General features: G+C 33.4%; 1 protein-coding gene across 2 annotated transcripts in view; it reads left to right on the plus strand.

Moving 5' to 3' along the window:
• LOC118197094 (protein FAM91A1) overlaps positions 1-17,091 on the plus strand; it is a 169,635-nt gene that overhangs the window by 41,265 nt on the left and 111,279 nt on the right. For both annotated transcript variants that reach the window (XM_085809656.1, XM_085809657.1), the window contains 2 exons: positions 3,994-4,084; positions 4,876-4,938. In XM_085809656.1, the coding sequence (XP_085665782.1) occupies positions 3,994-4,084; positions 4,876-4,938 (154 nt within the window). The remainder of the gene's footprint in view (positions 1-3,993; positions 4,085-4,875; positions 4,939-17,091) is intronic.

Genomic DNA, 17,091 nt, shown 5'->3' on the forward strand with positions numbered 1-17,091 from the left:
TTAGAAATTCGTTTTTGGAAACTTTTAGGTATTCACCTTTGCATTACCAACAGCTCATGCAAGATTTTGGTATTAATTGCACTATCATTTAACAACCCTCTTCAAGGTTAAAATTTCTTAAAACTTCTAGCCTCCTGAATTCGATACTTTTTTTTCTGAACAAATGTGTTACAAGTGCTGCTTATTATTTTTATTACTTTTTCTGAAGCTTTTTTTTTTTTAAATTTATAAAAATTATAAACCTCTATGGAAGTTTTTTACAGAGATTTCTGCTGTTGGAGGTATCAGTAAATGGATGTTGAAATACACTGACGTCGTGTTTTTAAGGTCTGTCAAAATCAACCTTCCATTACCACTCTCATTTTGCAATCCCTTGGGTATTTCAAATTTTTCTTACCCTTACTGTCCTGAATTCCATGCTTCCTTATTGAAACAAATGTGTGAGAGACAAAGACTTTCTTTTATTTGTACTTTTATTTTTGATCTTTAGTCTAAAATAGCTAGTCTCTGAAAAACTTCAGATGTACACTTTTTCCTGTTTACAGCCAGAAGTTAAAGGTAGTAGAATACGTTGATGCCCACTTCAAGGGTCCAGAGATTAAGAACTTTCCATTAAAAGGGAATAACCACAAAAGTGTGTTCCTCATTTATTAGCAGTTTAACTACATGCATATTTTTGGAGCCAAATCTGCTAAATCTTTAGTCTGCCCCTTATGGAGATCAGGGCAAAGCTACAAAATGACAATAATTTGTAAAAAAAAAACAGTAGAGAAATTTATGATTAAAATTTTTATTTATTGTTTCAATATTGATTATTACCGGCTTTGTTATGTGTTGATTTCAGTTTAATTTTCTTAAAAGCTTCTCAATTTTCAATTTTTTGGTCATCATAGAATCACATCATAGATTATGATTCAACATTAACAGTATTCATTTACTTTTTCGCAACTGTTGTTCTAGGCATATTTATTCCAGAAATGTTTTAAATAATGCAAATCTTTATTTCTGGCATTTTTTTACTTGAAAAATATAATTTTGTAAGAATTACAATATAACTTTCTTACATTATTGTTCCCTGTTTAGTAAAATATTTTAAAGATTTGAAGACATAAAACGCAAAATGTAGCACTCCTGTACAGCAAAAACTGACCAAGAGGAAAACTTGAATGAGAAAAACTTGACCTGAATTTTAAGTTTTGGGATTTTTATGCATTTTGCAGTGACAGAAAATCAAACTCATCACCCTCTATGAGGGGTTGGTTAAAAATAAATCAGAATTGTATTTGAGATTGATGTTTTTCCATTCAAAGGTATCCTTTGGGGTTTAATTGTGTTTAAAATTCCGTAATTTATAATTTTGTTACATTTGGTATGCCGAAAGCATTTTTGTAGTAATTTATTAAGTTTTTAAATGCTAAATTTAGGATAAATGCTGTTTTATTACTTTAGGATCATATTCTAATAGTCATGCCGAAAGGTCATCTAACTTATTCATTAGCTAATATTATTTTTTATTTATGCAATTAATATTATGTACTGTGTGTAAGCTAATATTAGAAGCTTGCTACTATTTTCTAAACTTTGAATTCCATGAGTGTATGTAAATAAGATTTCCTTTACGGGGAAAAAAAAATAATTGTATTGATCAAAACTTTCCAGTCTGCTCATTAATGTTCATTACTTAATCTATTGACATCGAAAAATGTTCACTAAACTGATACTTCATACTTACTTAATTCAAATTTATATGCATTCTGCCACAAAACAATATATGCACCCAGAAGGAAACTAACTACTATCGTGAAATTTAACTTGTATGTAGTGTGAAGAGGTAAACAAACGATTACAAATTCTGAGCAAAAGATCCTTTTATTAAAAAGTCATAGCATAAAATCAAATCATGTAGATCACCTATGACCCCCTGCAGAAGATCATGCCATAATCTTTGCAACTGGGTATTTAATTCACCAATATTCTGGGATGGCTGCAGTGTCCTTCCAAGCATGTCCCAAATGTTATCTATTAGTGAAGTCTAGTGACCTGTCAGGCCACAGGAGTACATCATATCCTTCAAGACATTGTTAGGAGACTCGCACAGTATGTGGATGAGTGTTGTCTTGCTGATAAACGGGACCTGGGCACCTTGATAGCATAGGCAATACAACCAACATTAAAATCTGGTCCACATAACTGCAAGCCATCATAGTGCCTTGAAAAACGACTAGAGGTGATCGTGTGTCTCAACAAATTGCCCTCCATACTGTCGCATCTTATGTAATCTCTGCATGCTGCGCGACAACAAATGCCGGATCAAACTGGATGTGGGGTCAGTGGTAGGTGTTTTAATGTATGTAGGCAGCATATACCAGTATTGGTCAGCTATCTCTGAATGATTTCCCTTGATATCACTGGATGCTTGGAAGGTGGTAAGTGGCATCAAATCAATGGTAGCAATGTTCTTAATGTGGAAGTATCTGCTGTTATGATTGTATGATTCGTATGCTCATGTGTGTTCTTGGGACACCCTGACCCTCCGCGATGATAGACTATCCCATCCGTGATCCATTGTTGCCAACGCTGAGCAGCTGCTATATCACCCCGACTAAGGTGGGCAATATGTCTGTTCGACCAACCTGCTTCTCTGAGACTTACTATATGCCCCTTCTCATAGTCCAACAACTGTTCATATTGCCACTGTTTATGTCTCATATTCATCTCTAGTCACAATACTGTCCATCCAAGTAGACAAACTTGTTTGAATAGTCCTATGGCATGAGCAGTCATGCTTTTAAACTCTCCCAGCTGTGCATATTATATGAGATGCATTGCCTTGTCTCATTGACTTCGAAATTTAAATCATTTGCATATCTCTTACCAGACTACATTCCTGCTGAGTTTCGTGATTGTGGCTTGATTTATTCTGGGTGCATATATTTCTTTGTCAGAGAGTGTATTTTACATGTTAATTTCTGTACATTTAGAAATTTGCAGAACATTTAATCAGAAACTTTAAAATTTAATATTTCAGTCAGTTTTTTCATATGAGCATCAAACTTTCATGTTTTATTTTTTAGAATAATTATAAACTCTTAATAAATGTAAATATAGGAAGTGGAACAGTTCAAAATTTTAGATTTTTTCACTTTCGCCAGATTGATTTTAAAAATTTAAAAATGTCAAAATATGAATATTTGTATTATTTAAAACACTTTTATTACTGGAAGTATATGTCTGTGGCAAAGGGCTGTGAAATTAAAGCCAGATGTCTGTTATGTACATAATGTCTATAGTATATTATGTTTGTATTCAGTTCACAAGTATATTAAAAAAAAACACCTAAGTTTAGCTAAATTTTGAATTGAAACTGTCCCAGTTTGAAGGTATCAGACACAGGCTGAGGTATTTCTATTGCAGAGAAAAAAGTCTTTGTGGCTTTTGGAATTCATCATCATTTGAATCTTGATGAAAAGGGACCCTACGTCTGATAGTCCTCGATGTCAGTACAGTTTTTCTTTTTCAAAATCTGTACTAAACTAAGGTTGCTTTTTTTGTCTAATTTTATATGGGCTTTTTCTTTCCTTCCAATTTCACTGCTGTGTACTGTAAAATAAGACAAGAAATGAAACTCAGGTTGTTTTTCTTGAATTGAGAAACTGAATGCTGAATATTTTTATTCATTGAAGGAGAGAGACTCTGTACTTATCTACTTGGAAATGCATAGTTTGCTATACAATCTATGTCAGTTTTAGAATGATTTTTGCATAGTATTAAATTTGATAACGGCATGCTTCTGTTCCTGTATATAATCATGTAATTAATAATATGATGATGATGAATCATATTTGTATGTATATGTATATTTTTTCAGTCCACTATTATATATATATATATATATATATATATATAAATTTTTTTCATATCACTGTTTGAAAAACATTTCCATAATTAAGATTCAAAAATTAAATTGCAATATTTAAATGAATTATATTACAGATTATTCCTGAAAGTGAGAAGTGTATTATTGATAAGATTATTGATGATGGAGCACAAAGAGCTGGAGATCTTAATGCCAAGGATGTTAAAGGTATGTAAAATAATTATAGTGCCTTTTTCATTTTTACTTAACTCCACACATGATGTTTCATTCCATTCTTTTAAACTGCCATCCTTTGCAGGTGTTCAAACACTGCATGGTTGTTCCCCTTAAATGGTTCATTCCAGTTTAAAAAATGTTTCGAATAAGGTACACTATTGGACAGTAACATTTGTACCTGACATCTTTTAGTAAAAGTGTATGGAATTAAAATTTTATATGGATTTTCTGCAAAGAAAGTGCAGCAAAAGCCCGACTATCCGGACTTAAAAGTTCATGAGATTCTTTTACAGAACTTTGAGTCATAGATATATGTCTTACATAAACTTATTTCACTAATGAAGGAGTCAATAAATTTAAGCTTTAGCACTGCTTCAAAATGGTAGATGTAATTTGCATATGATATATGTCAAAGTCTGAATGGAAACTTTTGGGTAATATTGAAGAAATTAATTTTCCAGTAGGTTTTTATCAGGAAAACTCTCTAATTGGAAGAATATATCTGATTGAGAAATCAAACTAATAAAAAAGTATGTCTGAAAAGCAACCAGCTTTTCACTGGCATGGAAAATTGCATGTGTATTAGATTAAACAAAAATTAGTGCAAATGATGCTATGATGTGAAGCATTGGCATAAGTTACATATGGAAAACTCAATTTTCTTTTCTTTTAAAGTAAACATATGTTAGCCAATTATAATTTTTTTAAATAGAACTTAATGAGCTAGTTTTATTGCATTACCCTTTATAAACTGCAGAAATGTGAATTTTTTGTTTCAACAGGGCTTTATAGAAGAGGTCTTATATACTTAGATGTCCCAATAGAAGATGATGATTGTGTTTGTGGTAAGTATGGTAGTACTTAAAATTTATGTATGCATATTCGTGCATTCATTATTGATTCTGAAGTTCCATAGAATATACTTATGTTGAAAATTTTCATATTGATAGTTTATTTTGTATTTCCCCCTCCTACATAAAATAGTGTTACTGTTGTTTGGTACAGTGGATGCGTGTGCTAATTAATGTCCAGTGTTTGGTATGAAGTTAAAAAAAACCCTTTTTTTCACTTTTCTGTAAGGGAAAATTTCTGAACATGTTTGGACATTTTTTGCTTTAAAAATTATTGAATTATGTTGTTCTTATCTTTTGGTTAAGTTTTTTATGCCTTTAGTTAATCTGCATGTAATATTTGTAAAATTATCAACAATTTAAAAGTTATTTAACTGCTGCTAAGCCTAATTTTTTTACTATAACAGCCATATTTGTTTACATTTGAAACTTGGCAAAATAGTGAATTCAGTTTCTGCACCTTCATAGTCTTTTTTCCGAGTGGGACCAAAAAGAAACTTAATTTTGTGCACCAAAAAATCTGCTTTCTTGCTGGTTGGCCGAATTGCTTGTTTTTGCATAGAAATTGTAATTTTAATTGTGAAAATTGTTTTCATAATTGTTTTAAAAAATACTTGGTGTTTTATGTTTTTCTATATCTTTAAATTTTTAATGAAAATATTTAGAATGTTTATGTATTTTTGCTTTGACGTGAAGCGAGAACTGAATTAGTAGTGCATGCACATTAGGTAAGTAGCGCTCAATCCTCTGTGAAAAACTTTTTTTATTTGTTTAATTTCTTTTATACATCATTTTATATTTTTTATAGTATTTGAATAGAACATGTGGTAATTCTTCAGAGGATATAATTCTTGTGTACTCTAAGTTATAAAATTAACGAGATGTAACACTGTTAAGTGAACCTAGCGCCAAAGTGTTGCTATGGTAAATAAATATAGTTAACTTAAAAGAGTGCATGTATTCTATTGTGGTTTATCTACTATCGATGAAGTAGATTTAATTCAAAATTTGTTAACTGTTAATTCAGTATTTTTAAAAGAGCAGGAAAATTGCATATAATTTAATATTCGTTATGGGGAAGTCATGTGTTGTACACATTGGATTTTTTTATTTTAAATATTTTATAGAGAATTTGGTCATAAAAAATGAAGTTAGGTCATAAAAAATAGCAAGAGCTTAGTTTTCGATTAGTTAACTGAATGTAGTAAAGTATGTGAAGCACATTTGTTATAGGAGGAATGCCTTCATGGAGAGATTTATGGGGAAATTAATTCGTGTTCGTTTCACAGATGAGGAAAAGTATACTAATGTGTCAGGTTTCAAATCTCAAATGAAGTGCCAGTATTCAATTACACTGTGCTTTGGTGTGCTGTTAGGCCCCTCACAGTGAAATCGGTTTCTTTAATTAAATAATGTTTCATGCGTACGAACTCATAATGAGTTGATGATAGTTTGATAAAATTAATTTTACCAGAAGAAACAATTTACAGTTTTTGAACTTTCCATAAAAATACTTCTTTAGCTCTTCTTTAGTATCACAGTACAAGATCAATAATTATGCTTCAAACTACCAAGAAAGGTAACATAGTACAATGTGCATCTAAAGAGCAAAGCTCACACAGAGATATCTCCAGACTAGAATTGACTCTTGACTTCAAAAACTGAGAGCTGATGCTCTCTCTAAGCATATATAGTTTTTCCCTGGCCCTTCCCTTGTAGTATCTTCTCCTTCTTAAAATTACTGGAAAGCATATATGATTAAAGTTACATATAAGGGCTGGATACAGTTTCAGTAACACATAGGGATCAATTGCAGTTATTCAGTTACAGTACTGATTATAGTTATATATGGACAGGACTAAAATATAACCAAATGATTGCCAAGTTTGGCGACTTTTGGCTATTTATCGCTAAATTTGATGACAAAAATTAGTCACCAAAACCATCATCAGCTTAATGATATCTCACTTAACTTTCACAAGATAGCCCTTTGCTTAATGTTACATAGCCTTGCCCCTATAATTTTATTTATCCAGCAAAGCTTTGATGCTTCAGACTTTTCATGTTACATTATACAAAATTCATAGCATTGCCCCTTTCCCAAGGACTGCACGTCCCAGGCAGTACAATCCCTAGGGAGGAAGCTATACTTACGGCTAGTACAATGCAGTATTAAAACAATAATTCAGTAAATAACATACAACAAATCAAGCACTAAAATAATAATTAAATGCATAAAACTATAAATTTATATATAAATAGGGACCATGGTCTTAATTTATTATTTACATTATACACAGTATGGAGATTAAGTACTGTGGCCATAGTAAATACATAATTGCCAACTCTGCCGATTTAGGCGGGAGACTTCCGATTTTCAACCGCTCTCCCGCCAACCCAATATACAATATATTTCTCCCGACTTTTTCTTATTCTTAAAATTTCTCACGATTTTTATGGAACTTGGCTTAATACTTTGTTATATGAACAAAGGTGATTTTGGACATCTGAAAGCAATTGAATTTTCTCTAGATTATATCTAAAACAAAACCTTGCGAATTAGATAACTTCTGCTTTGTGAGTGAGAGCATATACGCATCCAGAAACGTCGTTCTCCAGTTCTCCAATGGGCATCGTGCTCCACTGCGTGTCACCTGGCATATAATAACCAATGAGGACAAAGCAAGCTGTTATTTAGATGTTCTTTAGTTATTTCGGTCACTTTGTCCTGAGTTGTGTGAGTAGACGTGCCTTCAGAAAATAGTTTTAGAAATGATCATCTTTTGTTATGTCTGCGAGAAAGGGGAAATACTCGTGTACATTTCAAAAATCGAATACAGTTGACTTTCCTTGCATTATTTCCTCAAGGAAATGTAATAAATTTGTGATGTGTACCGCCTGTCATTGCGATTTTTCAATTTTGCATGGTGAAAGGGCGGATGTTCTCAAACATGTGCGTACACAAAAACACAAGAGCAATGTGAGTTGTTTTGAAAAAAACGAAAAATTAAATTTTTCGTCGGAAACAAAGGACCAAAATGTTATTAATGCAGAATGTCTGTTCTCTGCCTTTTTACTGGAGTACAACCTGCCACTGAATGCATCGGATCACGCTGCAGCTTTATTTAGAAAAATGTATCCCGATAGTGAAATCGCTAAGAAATCCTCAAATGCAAGAACCAAAACAGGTTCAATTGTTAAAGAAATGCATTTGAAAAATAAATCTTCAGTTATTGATTGCATTAAAACAGCTCCATTCTGCCTCTCTATGGATGGAAGCAATAATACCGATTCAAAACTGTATCCAATTGTTGTTAATTTTTTTTTAATCCAGAGTCTTCAGAAAATGAGTGCAGTTTACTTTCTGTATCCACTTTAGACAGACATTTGAGAGGCTTTACTATAGCACAGCTAATTATTAAAACTTTAAAAGAAAATGTAGTCCCTCTGGATAATTGCTTAGCACTTGGTGCCGATAATGCACCAGTATTGGTAGGCTTGAAGATTGGTGTTGCAGGCATCTTAAGAAAGGAAAATTCAGATTTGCAGATTATGAGGTGCACCTGTCACCTCTTAAATTTAGCAGCTGAAAAATGGACAGCTTCTTTACCAATAAATGTGGATGAACACATTGTTGATATTTACTATTATCTTGAAAGGAGTTCTAAAAGAAAGGGAAAATTGAAACATTTCCAACAGCTGCATAACAGTAGTTTACAATTAGAAAACTTGGATCAAGTTATAAAATCAGCTAGGATTGACACCCAGTGGAGTTTGAAAACTGAAAGATGCTGATGGAATTTTAAAATATAGTGAACTGTCTAGAATTATGTTGGCCATCTTAACAGTTCCCCATAGTAATGCAGAGTGTGAGAGGATTTTCAGTGTTGTTGCGAAAACGAGGACTAAATTTAGATCTAAAATTAGTGATGACACATTAGAAAAACTTTTATTAGCGAAAGCAGGCATACATGGCAATTGCTATTAACAAAATTATGAAGTTTCTTTCTTAAAGAAAGCAAAATCTGCCACTGTTTATAACATTTGTATGAAAACTGATTAAAAATTTTTCGTTTTCTTAAATGATGCAAGTAATAAAAATTTTTTTTTATGTGTAAGGTATTTTTGTGTTGCTTGCATTTAAGAATTAGCTACTATTTAAAGTTAATTCATTATTGAAAACTATATTTTCATCATTTAAAAAGTCTTTTTAACATTGTGAAAAATCTCCCGGTTTCTTAAAGAAATCGCCTGATTTTTGAGTGTCGTAGGTTGGCAAGTATGTAAATAGCTAACCTATCATAATGAAGAACTTTAGGCTTAGAATTTGATGACTTATGGATCTGAACTATGTCATCATTCAGCTTGTTTAAAATTGTGTAAGGACTGTCCCAGGACTACTGTAATTTAGGAGAAAGTCCTGTCTGTTCAGATTTTATAACTATACCTTGTCACCTTTTCTGAATCGATGCCTTTTAGCTCTTGTGTCTGGTCTTCACCTTCTGTTTTGACTAAGTTTGTATGAGATGTAAAATTGGGTGTCACTTGAAACCGTGTCTGGAGATCTTGAATGTACTCCTTAGGCGAGGAAGGTGCATCCAGAGGGCAAGGGATCACAAGGCAGACGAAAGACACGACCGAAGAGTATTTGGGAGGCAGACTAGCTAGTAGCTTCATGGATGGTACTGCAATAGACCAATAAGAATTGAGATAACTTCTGATCCCAGTTCTGTTAGTTTCTGAAAACTACCAGCAAGAGATTATTAAGAATGGTTCGATTAAACCTCTCTAGCATGCCATCTGACTGAGGATGTAAAGGTGCTAGAGGTGTTGTCTGGGTATTGTCTATGTGAAGTAGTATGCAGAGTTCTTTAATTACAGCCATGATAAAATTCTTTTCTTGTTTGGAATATAACTGAAGAGGCATTCCAAACCTGGAAATCCAATGCTGTATCATTAATTCTGCTACCGTGACAGCTTCTTGATAAGGGATAAGATGTGCTTCAGGGCTATTGTGAAGTTATCAATGACAACAAGCATGTGTTTGTTGCCATTAGCAATCCCTGGCAGAGTTTGCAGGATCTCAGAGGTGATGTGTTCAAACAGAACTTCTACATTGTAACCTTGGAACTTCCCTTGGCTGCATTTCTTTGGCCCTTTCTAGCCTGCAAAAACGTCACAAGATCGACACCACTTCTGCACATCAGCCCCTGTATTACTTCAGTAGATGCATTCTCAAACTCTATGCAAATTTTTCATTATTCTGAAGTGGCCTCCTGTTGTACTGTAATATAATTCTTTTAGAACATCTTGGATCCAGGATCTTAGAAGTATCAGCTACCATTGGAAAGCCTTTCCATGATCCAATTCCAACTTCTGGTACAAGATCGCATTTCAAATATGAAGTGATTCTCACAGAGACCAATATTATTTTGTTGTATTACTACAGCTCGGAATGCCCTGCAGGTTAGATTTCCTATATGAAGACTCCATTAAGTAAATTATGAGTTTGATGTAATCATCTTCCAGTTGATCTTAATAACTTCTTTGACTCCATGGTTCTGAGTCAGATGATGAAGTTACAAATTGACATGTGATCCAGTTGACCTAACTGTTTATTTCTTGGGATAAAACAACACTGACACTCCCATTGCTCACATTCGTGTCAAGAAAAAATTGTCAAGTTGAGGATGCATTAGGTGTGGTGTGGTGTGTGGTGTATTTCATTATGGCAAAGCACACTAGGGCTATATGCCTAAGGGAAGGGATGTCTTTCATGGAGGACTTTCTAAGGGAAACTGGCTTGTGTACACGTTACACATGGGGAAAACCACGAAAACGCCCATGCAGCCAGCCCGTTCGTGGGATTCGAACCTCGGACTGAACTACCAGTGTTCAGCGTCTTTACCGCTCGGCCGCTGGTGGGCCCAGGATGCATTAGGATTCTTACAGTTAGTTGTTAAAGCCTCTTTCAGTTTGTGCATTCTCACCTTCTTATGTCTGCAATAACTTTTTTTTCTATCAGTTTGTGGAGGGGTATTGTGATGGAAGAGAAGCCTTTCACAAATATCCTATAGTAGGTATAAAGTCCCAGGAAGCTTCTCAGCTGATGGACATTTTTGAGGCATCTCTGATCATTAATTGCTTACTTTTTTTCTGGATAAGTAAACATGCCTTCAAGAGAGGTGACATCTTCAATATAAGTCACTTTCTATGTGAATAGTACACATTTGGCAGGACTTAACTTTAGATTGGCTTTTTTCAGTTTCTTCTCAGACACCGTTCATAGATTTTCAAATGCTCTTCAAAACTTTTCCTTAATGATGATGATGTCATCCAGATATATCAGACAGGCTTCATGGGAAAGATCTCTCAGCACGATCTCCATAAGGTGTCTGAATGTTGCTGGTGCATTACATATTCTAAATTGCATCACATTGAACTTCCAAAATCCTTGTCCAGTAGTAAATGATGTTTTTTCTTGGTCGTCAGGTTGTATCTTTACCTGGCAATATCCTCTCTTTACGTCAAGCATTGAAAACCGTTTGCTTCCTGAGAGGGTGCCCAGAATATCATCAATTCTATTAAGAGGGTAGCTGTCTTTCTTTGTGATGGAGTTCAACTGGGGATAGTCAATGTGAAGTCTACTTGAATCACTTTTCTTTCTGTCCAGGATGATAGTAGAAGCTGAAGGACTTTCTTATGGCTCTATAATGCCACTTTCTATTATGTCCTTTAGAAGTTTTCCTACCTCTTCCTATTTAGCAGTGGATAGACATCTTGGATGTTGCTTGAATGGTGGATGATCTCCCATATCAATTCTATGTTGAACCAAACTGGTTCCACCTACATCAGAGGATGTTACTGAGAAAACAACTTGAAATTCTTGAAATGTTTGGCAGCAATCCTCTCTTCATTCCTTAGTTGTGCATTTTGCAATAACTCCAGTGTTAGTCTGTTTGAAGACACAGAGATTGGCACATTATTCGGTCATTTAATGCAGGTCACTGGAATACATGTTGTTACCATGTCATGTTTTCTAATGATTTTCACTTAATCACTGACATTGGCAACTCTCACTGGGATGGCAATCCTCGATAAGTCGACGAGAGCCAAGGCTATTAGTACTCATCATGTTAAATCACTGAGAATTGGGGGTTTTAAATTAAAACCTTTAACTCAACTGTCACATGGTGCCGGACAAAACAACTAAAAATCAAATTCATCATAAAAACAATCGTATAATGGTAATACAATAAATTTTAGGTTCGCGTTGTGAGAAACCTACGCAAAAAGTTAAATCAATAGCAATAACTTCAAATTCAATAAAGCTCATGCTTCTTAAAAAGCCTCCTGGCTCAAAGAAATGGAGTGACATGACAGGCCACCCAAAGCATATACACACAAGATAAATAAATGCAATAAAATTTTAAGACAAACACATTTATTAAATTTTCTTGAATAATTCTAACATATGCTAACTGGGTAAACTGATCTGTTTCCTACCATAATAAATAAGCGAAATAACACAGACTATCACACCAAAATACAGCTTATAATAATTAATAAACCTTAAGATGAAAAATAACACATATCTCATTCTAAAATTAACACATACTCATATTAATTTGTAAGTTTACTATTTTTGACACTCAATAGCTCACTAATTAAGCCGGTAACACAAATCTTTAAACCTTCATTTACAAACTTTAAATTAACTGGTTATTATTCAAAATATTCTAATCACTTAGTAGTTTACACATATAAAACAAATGTTTTTCTTCTAAGTAATTTGAAAAGATCCAGAGGTAGACAAATTTAAAAATCACTCGCAGATTTTCCGGAACATATAATCTTGAGGGAAGTGTCCATTTTTTCTCACGGAGGAAGTCTGTTTCCTTGAGCCAACACCTTGATTACAGTTAATAAACTAACACTCGTGCATTGAAATCCATTCTGCACAAGAATTTCTGGAAACAGGGTGAAGTCCTTTTTGTAAAATTAACCACCCGATCAGGAAAAAGTTCATTTTTCAGGAACATATTTCTGTGTGGAATGTCTAGGTGTCAGGAAGCACAAGCGACGGATAGTCACATTGATCCGGAACTTCCAAGTGTCAGGTATATTCACTAACAGTCACACACTCAGGAGCATTCTTTATCAGGAATGCTTCAATAAACCAGGAAAAACATCTTGAAAGGACCGAAACTGGAAAGGCACTGGGCAGGATAAACAGAAAAATCCCCTGGTATCAGCATCATCTCGAGAATATCTATTTACAATTCTCGGAAAATTATAATGGAGAAACGACGATGGTATAAATTTTTTGTGGAGTTCTAACACTTTTTTTTAATGCAAATTCTCATCTGCTCAATGCCAGGAATCCATAACCGCTGGTGTGCTGGTTCACGTTGCTCACGAGAGCGAGACCTGCAAAGTGTCAAGCCCTCACACTTTTCTCCTTTTCCTTATAGCTCAAAAATCAGAATCAGAATCCAGACTGAAGACTAACTTCTTACAATGTGCAGCCTCCGAGATAGACTCGGTCTCTCCGCCCCCGAAAATTTCATAGGTTTACAAAAAAAAATCACAAAATGAAATCTCACCAATCCCAGAATTTTACTTTATCTTTAACTGAGAAAATTACACCCCCCACAATGAATCAAAAACAAGGCAATCTGACAATGGAGTCCAGACCATCTGTACTCCATTGTCAGATTGCCTTGTTTTTGATTCATTGTGAGGGAAGTAAGGTGGAGCCCCCCAGCTAACAAACGGAAACTAAGTGAGAAGAGAATCCAATTACCTAACTTACTGAAGGAATCATTGCAAGTATAACAAAGCGAAAGCAAGTGAGAATGAGAAAGCTGATTTACGACCTCCATAGTAAAAAAGACGACAAACGCCTTAACTGCCTTCAGTTCTACTGTTAAGAGAAAAAGGCCGTTAACCAGATTTGTTTGCGTAAACGTTTCCTGTCTTTGTTACGCTACAATTTCAAGAATAACGAGCTAAATAAAGCTTTTAACAATTTAAAAATACTCTTTTTACCAGATTAAAATATACATAAGTATTAATAAAAATACTAGAATAATAACTTAAAACAAACATTAATATAATTACAATTCGCGACATAACTTTCCCCCTCGGACTAGTGGGAAAATTTTGAGGAATTTTTCAAAACAAAACAAAACAGCATTTCAAATACTAGCATGTTAAGTGTTATACAAATAATCAACTCAAAACTATTTGTCACGGATAGCAGTGATTAAAAAAATTAAAAAATTACTCACAAAGCATTAAGTTTTCGAAATTAAATTCAAAATCTAATTCCAACTCATATAACAAATTAAACAACAGCAGGAGTGAAGTGTCATAAAATCCATTTACAAAAACAAGTTAATAAAATGCACACAACCCCCCCCCTCGAAAAAAAAACACTAGTGACAGAAATGTACACTTTAACTCTCGAGCCAACCAACAGTGAAAAAAAAAAAAAAAAAAAAAAATCCTAAATGAAATAAACACAGAATTGAACCAGAAGTTGAAACAAAAGGAGAACACCCCCAGGAATGGAAAAGAGTACTTGACCAAAATCAAAGCCTAAAGAATCTAGAGCACCTCTAGAAGCAAAAGAGAAAATAATTTAGATAAACTTACTTGAAACAAAGAAATGAAAGTTCGGACCACAGAAAAATCTTTAAACCCAAACCACTATTGTGTCAAGAACTCGAAACCAAAACTAAAAGAAATTCACACAAATGCAGACAACTGCTAGATTCAACCAGTTGCAAAAATACAGAGGAAAAACTTTAAATACTCCTTCAAGAAAACAAAACTTCAAATTCATAAACAATTCAAGGTCAAACAAAAAAAAAATTCTGAAATTAGTCAACATGAAAACAACGACTGAACTGAAACAGGATACACACAGGAATTTCACGTAAACATGAAAGTGCCCCCCCCCAAAATTGCCACAATTTAGAAGGAAACCAAACTGCATAAGGGTTCATAAAGAAGTGAGTCACAACGAAGAACAGTTGTTATCCATACCTTTGACTGACATGAAGAAACATAGAGAAATCGATACTGCATCCATGTAAGTTGGGAGAGTAAGGCTATTTAATGAACAATACTTGCAATTCAATGCATTCCCTAAACAAACTGCCAGACCAGTTGAAAGATAAACTCAGAATACACGTCTAGTAAAAAGTTGATGTACTGTAATTAAGGCTGTAAACGAACACAACTATGAAAGACACAAAATAATTCTCAAAACAAAATCCAGTTTCCGGAGAGTAATCAAGTACTGAAAATGAAGTTTATGCATTGCAATTTAGGTAGCAATCAAAAGCATGACAACTTCACAACAAGACTACAAAAACTGCAGGTACAAAAATGCAAAAGCTCACAAGAAGGAAGTGCTTACTAAAAAATATTCTCAAAACCAAAATCTCAAAATCCATAAATCTCACAAAACTCAATTTCATACTTCTTAAACCACTTCAAAACACAACTCCTTGAAATACACTAAGCCTCTAGAGCAATCACAATTTGTCAGAAAACCACACAGTGTCAACCAGAAGAAAAAAAAAAAAAAAAAAAAAAAATCAAAAGAAATTTGAAAGACAAATATTTTGAAAACAGAAACTCAATACAAAGCTCAGTTGAGTTAATTACACTTAAAATCTCAAAATCAAATCAAAATTCTTCACAAAATCTCCACAACACTAAACTCGCATAAGTAAATTGTAATTCCACAAAATCAAGTTCTCAAAACAAACTTCCCTTCCACTAGTAAAAAAGTTTACATTTCGAAACACAAAATTTACTTCCACTTTTAAATACTTATTATAACACTGCAACAAGTTCAACCGAAAAAAAAAAAAAAAAATTCAAAACCAAAGAAATAAAACTATTGAAGCTCAAAAATTGACAAAGTCAAAAAACAAATTTAGATCACTGTTAAAACAAATGCTACACCACTCACTAGGAAACTCACTATAAAACTACGTTCAAACCACTTGAAAAGCCAAAACTATGAGTACAGAGTAAGAATAATATCTTTTAACTACATTTCCCAAATTTCAAACTAAACCAGTTCTACCTTTCCAGAAATTGAATTTCTCATAAATCACAACTCACAGTTTGCTGTAAAACACAGAAACTCACTAAGCAATACTCTTAACACCTTTTCTTGGACAGCAATAAGTGTTAACAAAATTCACAAACTAGGTAGAAATTCAATTACACAAACTCATAAAAGCTAAACAAGAAACTTCACTCTGGCTGAGACTAACTACCAAAAAAATTTAATCAGTCCCTAAGTAAACTGTCACTGGTCCGATGCAACTTTACTACAAATCTAACCAAAATTAACTTTAATATGCTAAAAATTCAGTTTTCTAAAAATAATTCAAAATCAAATTTTTAACTCAATTCTATTCGGCACAAATTTCTTAATATGTATTAACACACTTGAAGAGGTTTAAAAAATTATTATTTCTCGAACACAAAAATACTGCTCTTACACTAAATCAATTAGTTAAAATTAGAATCTCCGAAGCAATTGATCAAAATGCAAATAGCAAAATCAATTAACACAAATACAATTCTCGCGCAAAACTTTAAACTAAATGATAAATGGATCAAACACCTAGATGGGCGCAAAAAAATTTCATCACTTATAATCTAAAATGTAATATTCATACAACATACAAAAACAGAATAGAAATCAAATATAAAATAATACTCAAATAATACACACAAAAATTGTTCTAGTGGTCTGCCAGTCGCGAGGTCACTGCACCATTGTAGCGTTGCTGAGAATGAGGGGTTTTAACTTAACACCTTTAACTCAACTGTCACATGGTGCGGGACAAAACAACTAAAAATCAAATTCATCATAAGAACAATCATATAGTGGTAGTACAATAAATTTTTAGGTTCACGTTGTGAATAACCTACGTAAAAAGTTAAGTCAATAACAATAACTTCAAATTCAATAAAGCTCCATGCTTTCTTAAAAAGCCTCCCGGGTCAAACAAATGGAGTGACATGACAGGCCACCCAAGACATATACACACAAGATAAATAAATGCAATAAAATTTTAAGACAAACACATTTATTAAATTTTCTTGAATAAT

Source organism: Stegodyphus dumicola, chromosome X2 (assembly GCF_044657685.1).
Source record: "Stegodyphus dumicola isolate Sdum_Otavi_A_Nest chromosome X2, ASM4465768v1".
Classification (NCBI taxonomy): Eukaryota; Metazoa; Arthropoda; class Arachnida; order Araneae; family Eresidae; genus Stegodyphus; species Stegodyphus dumicola.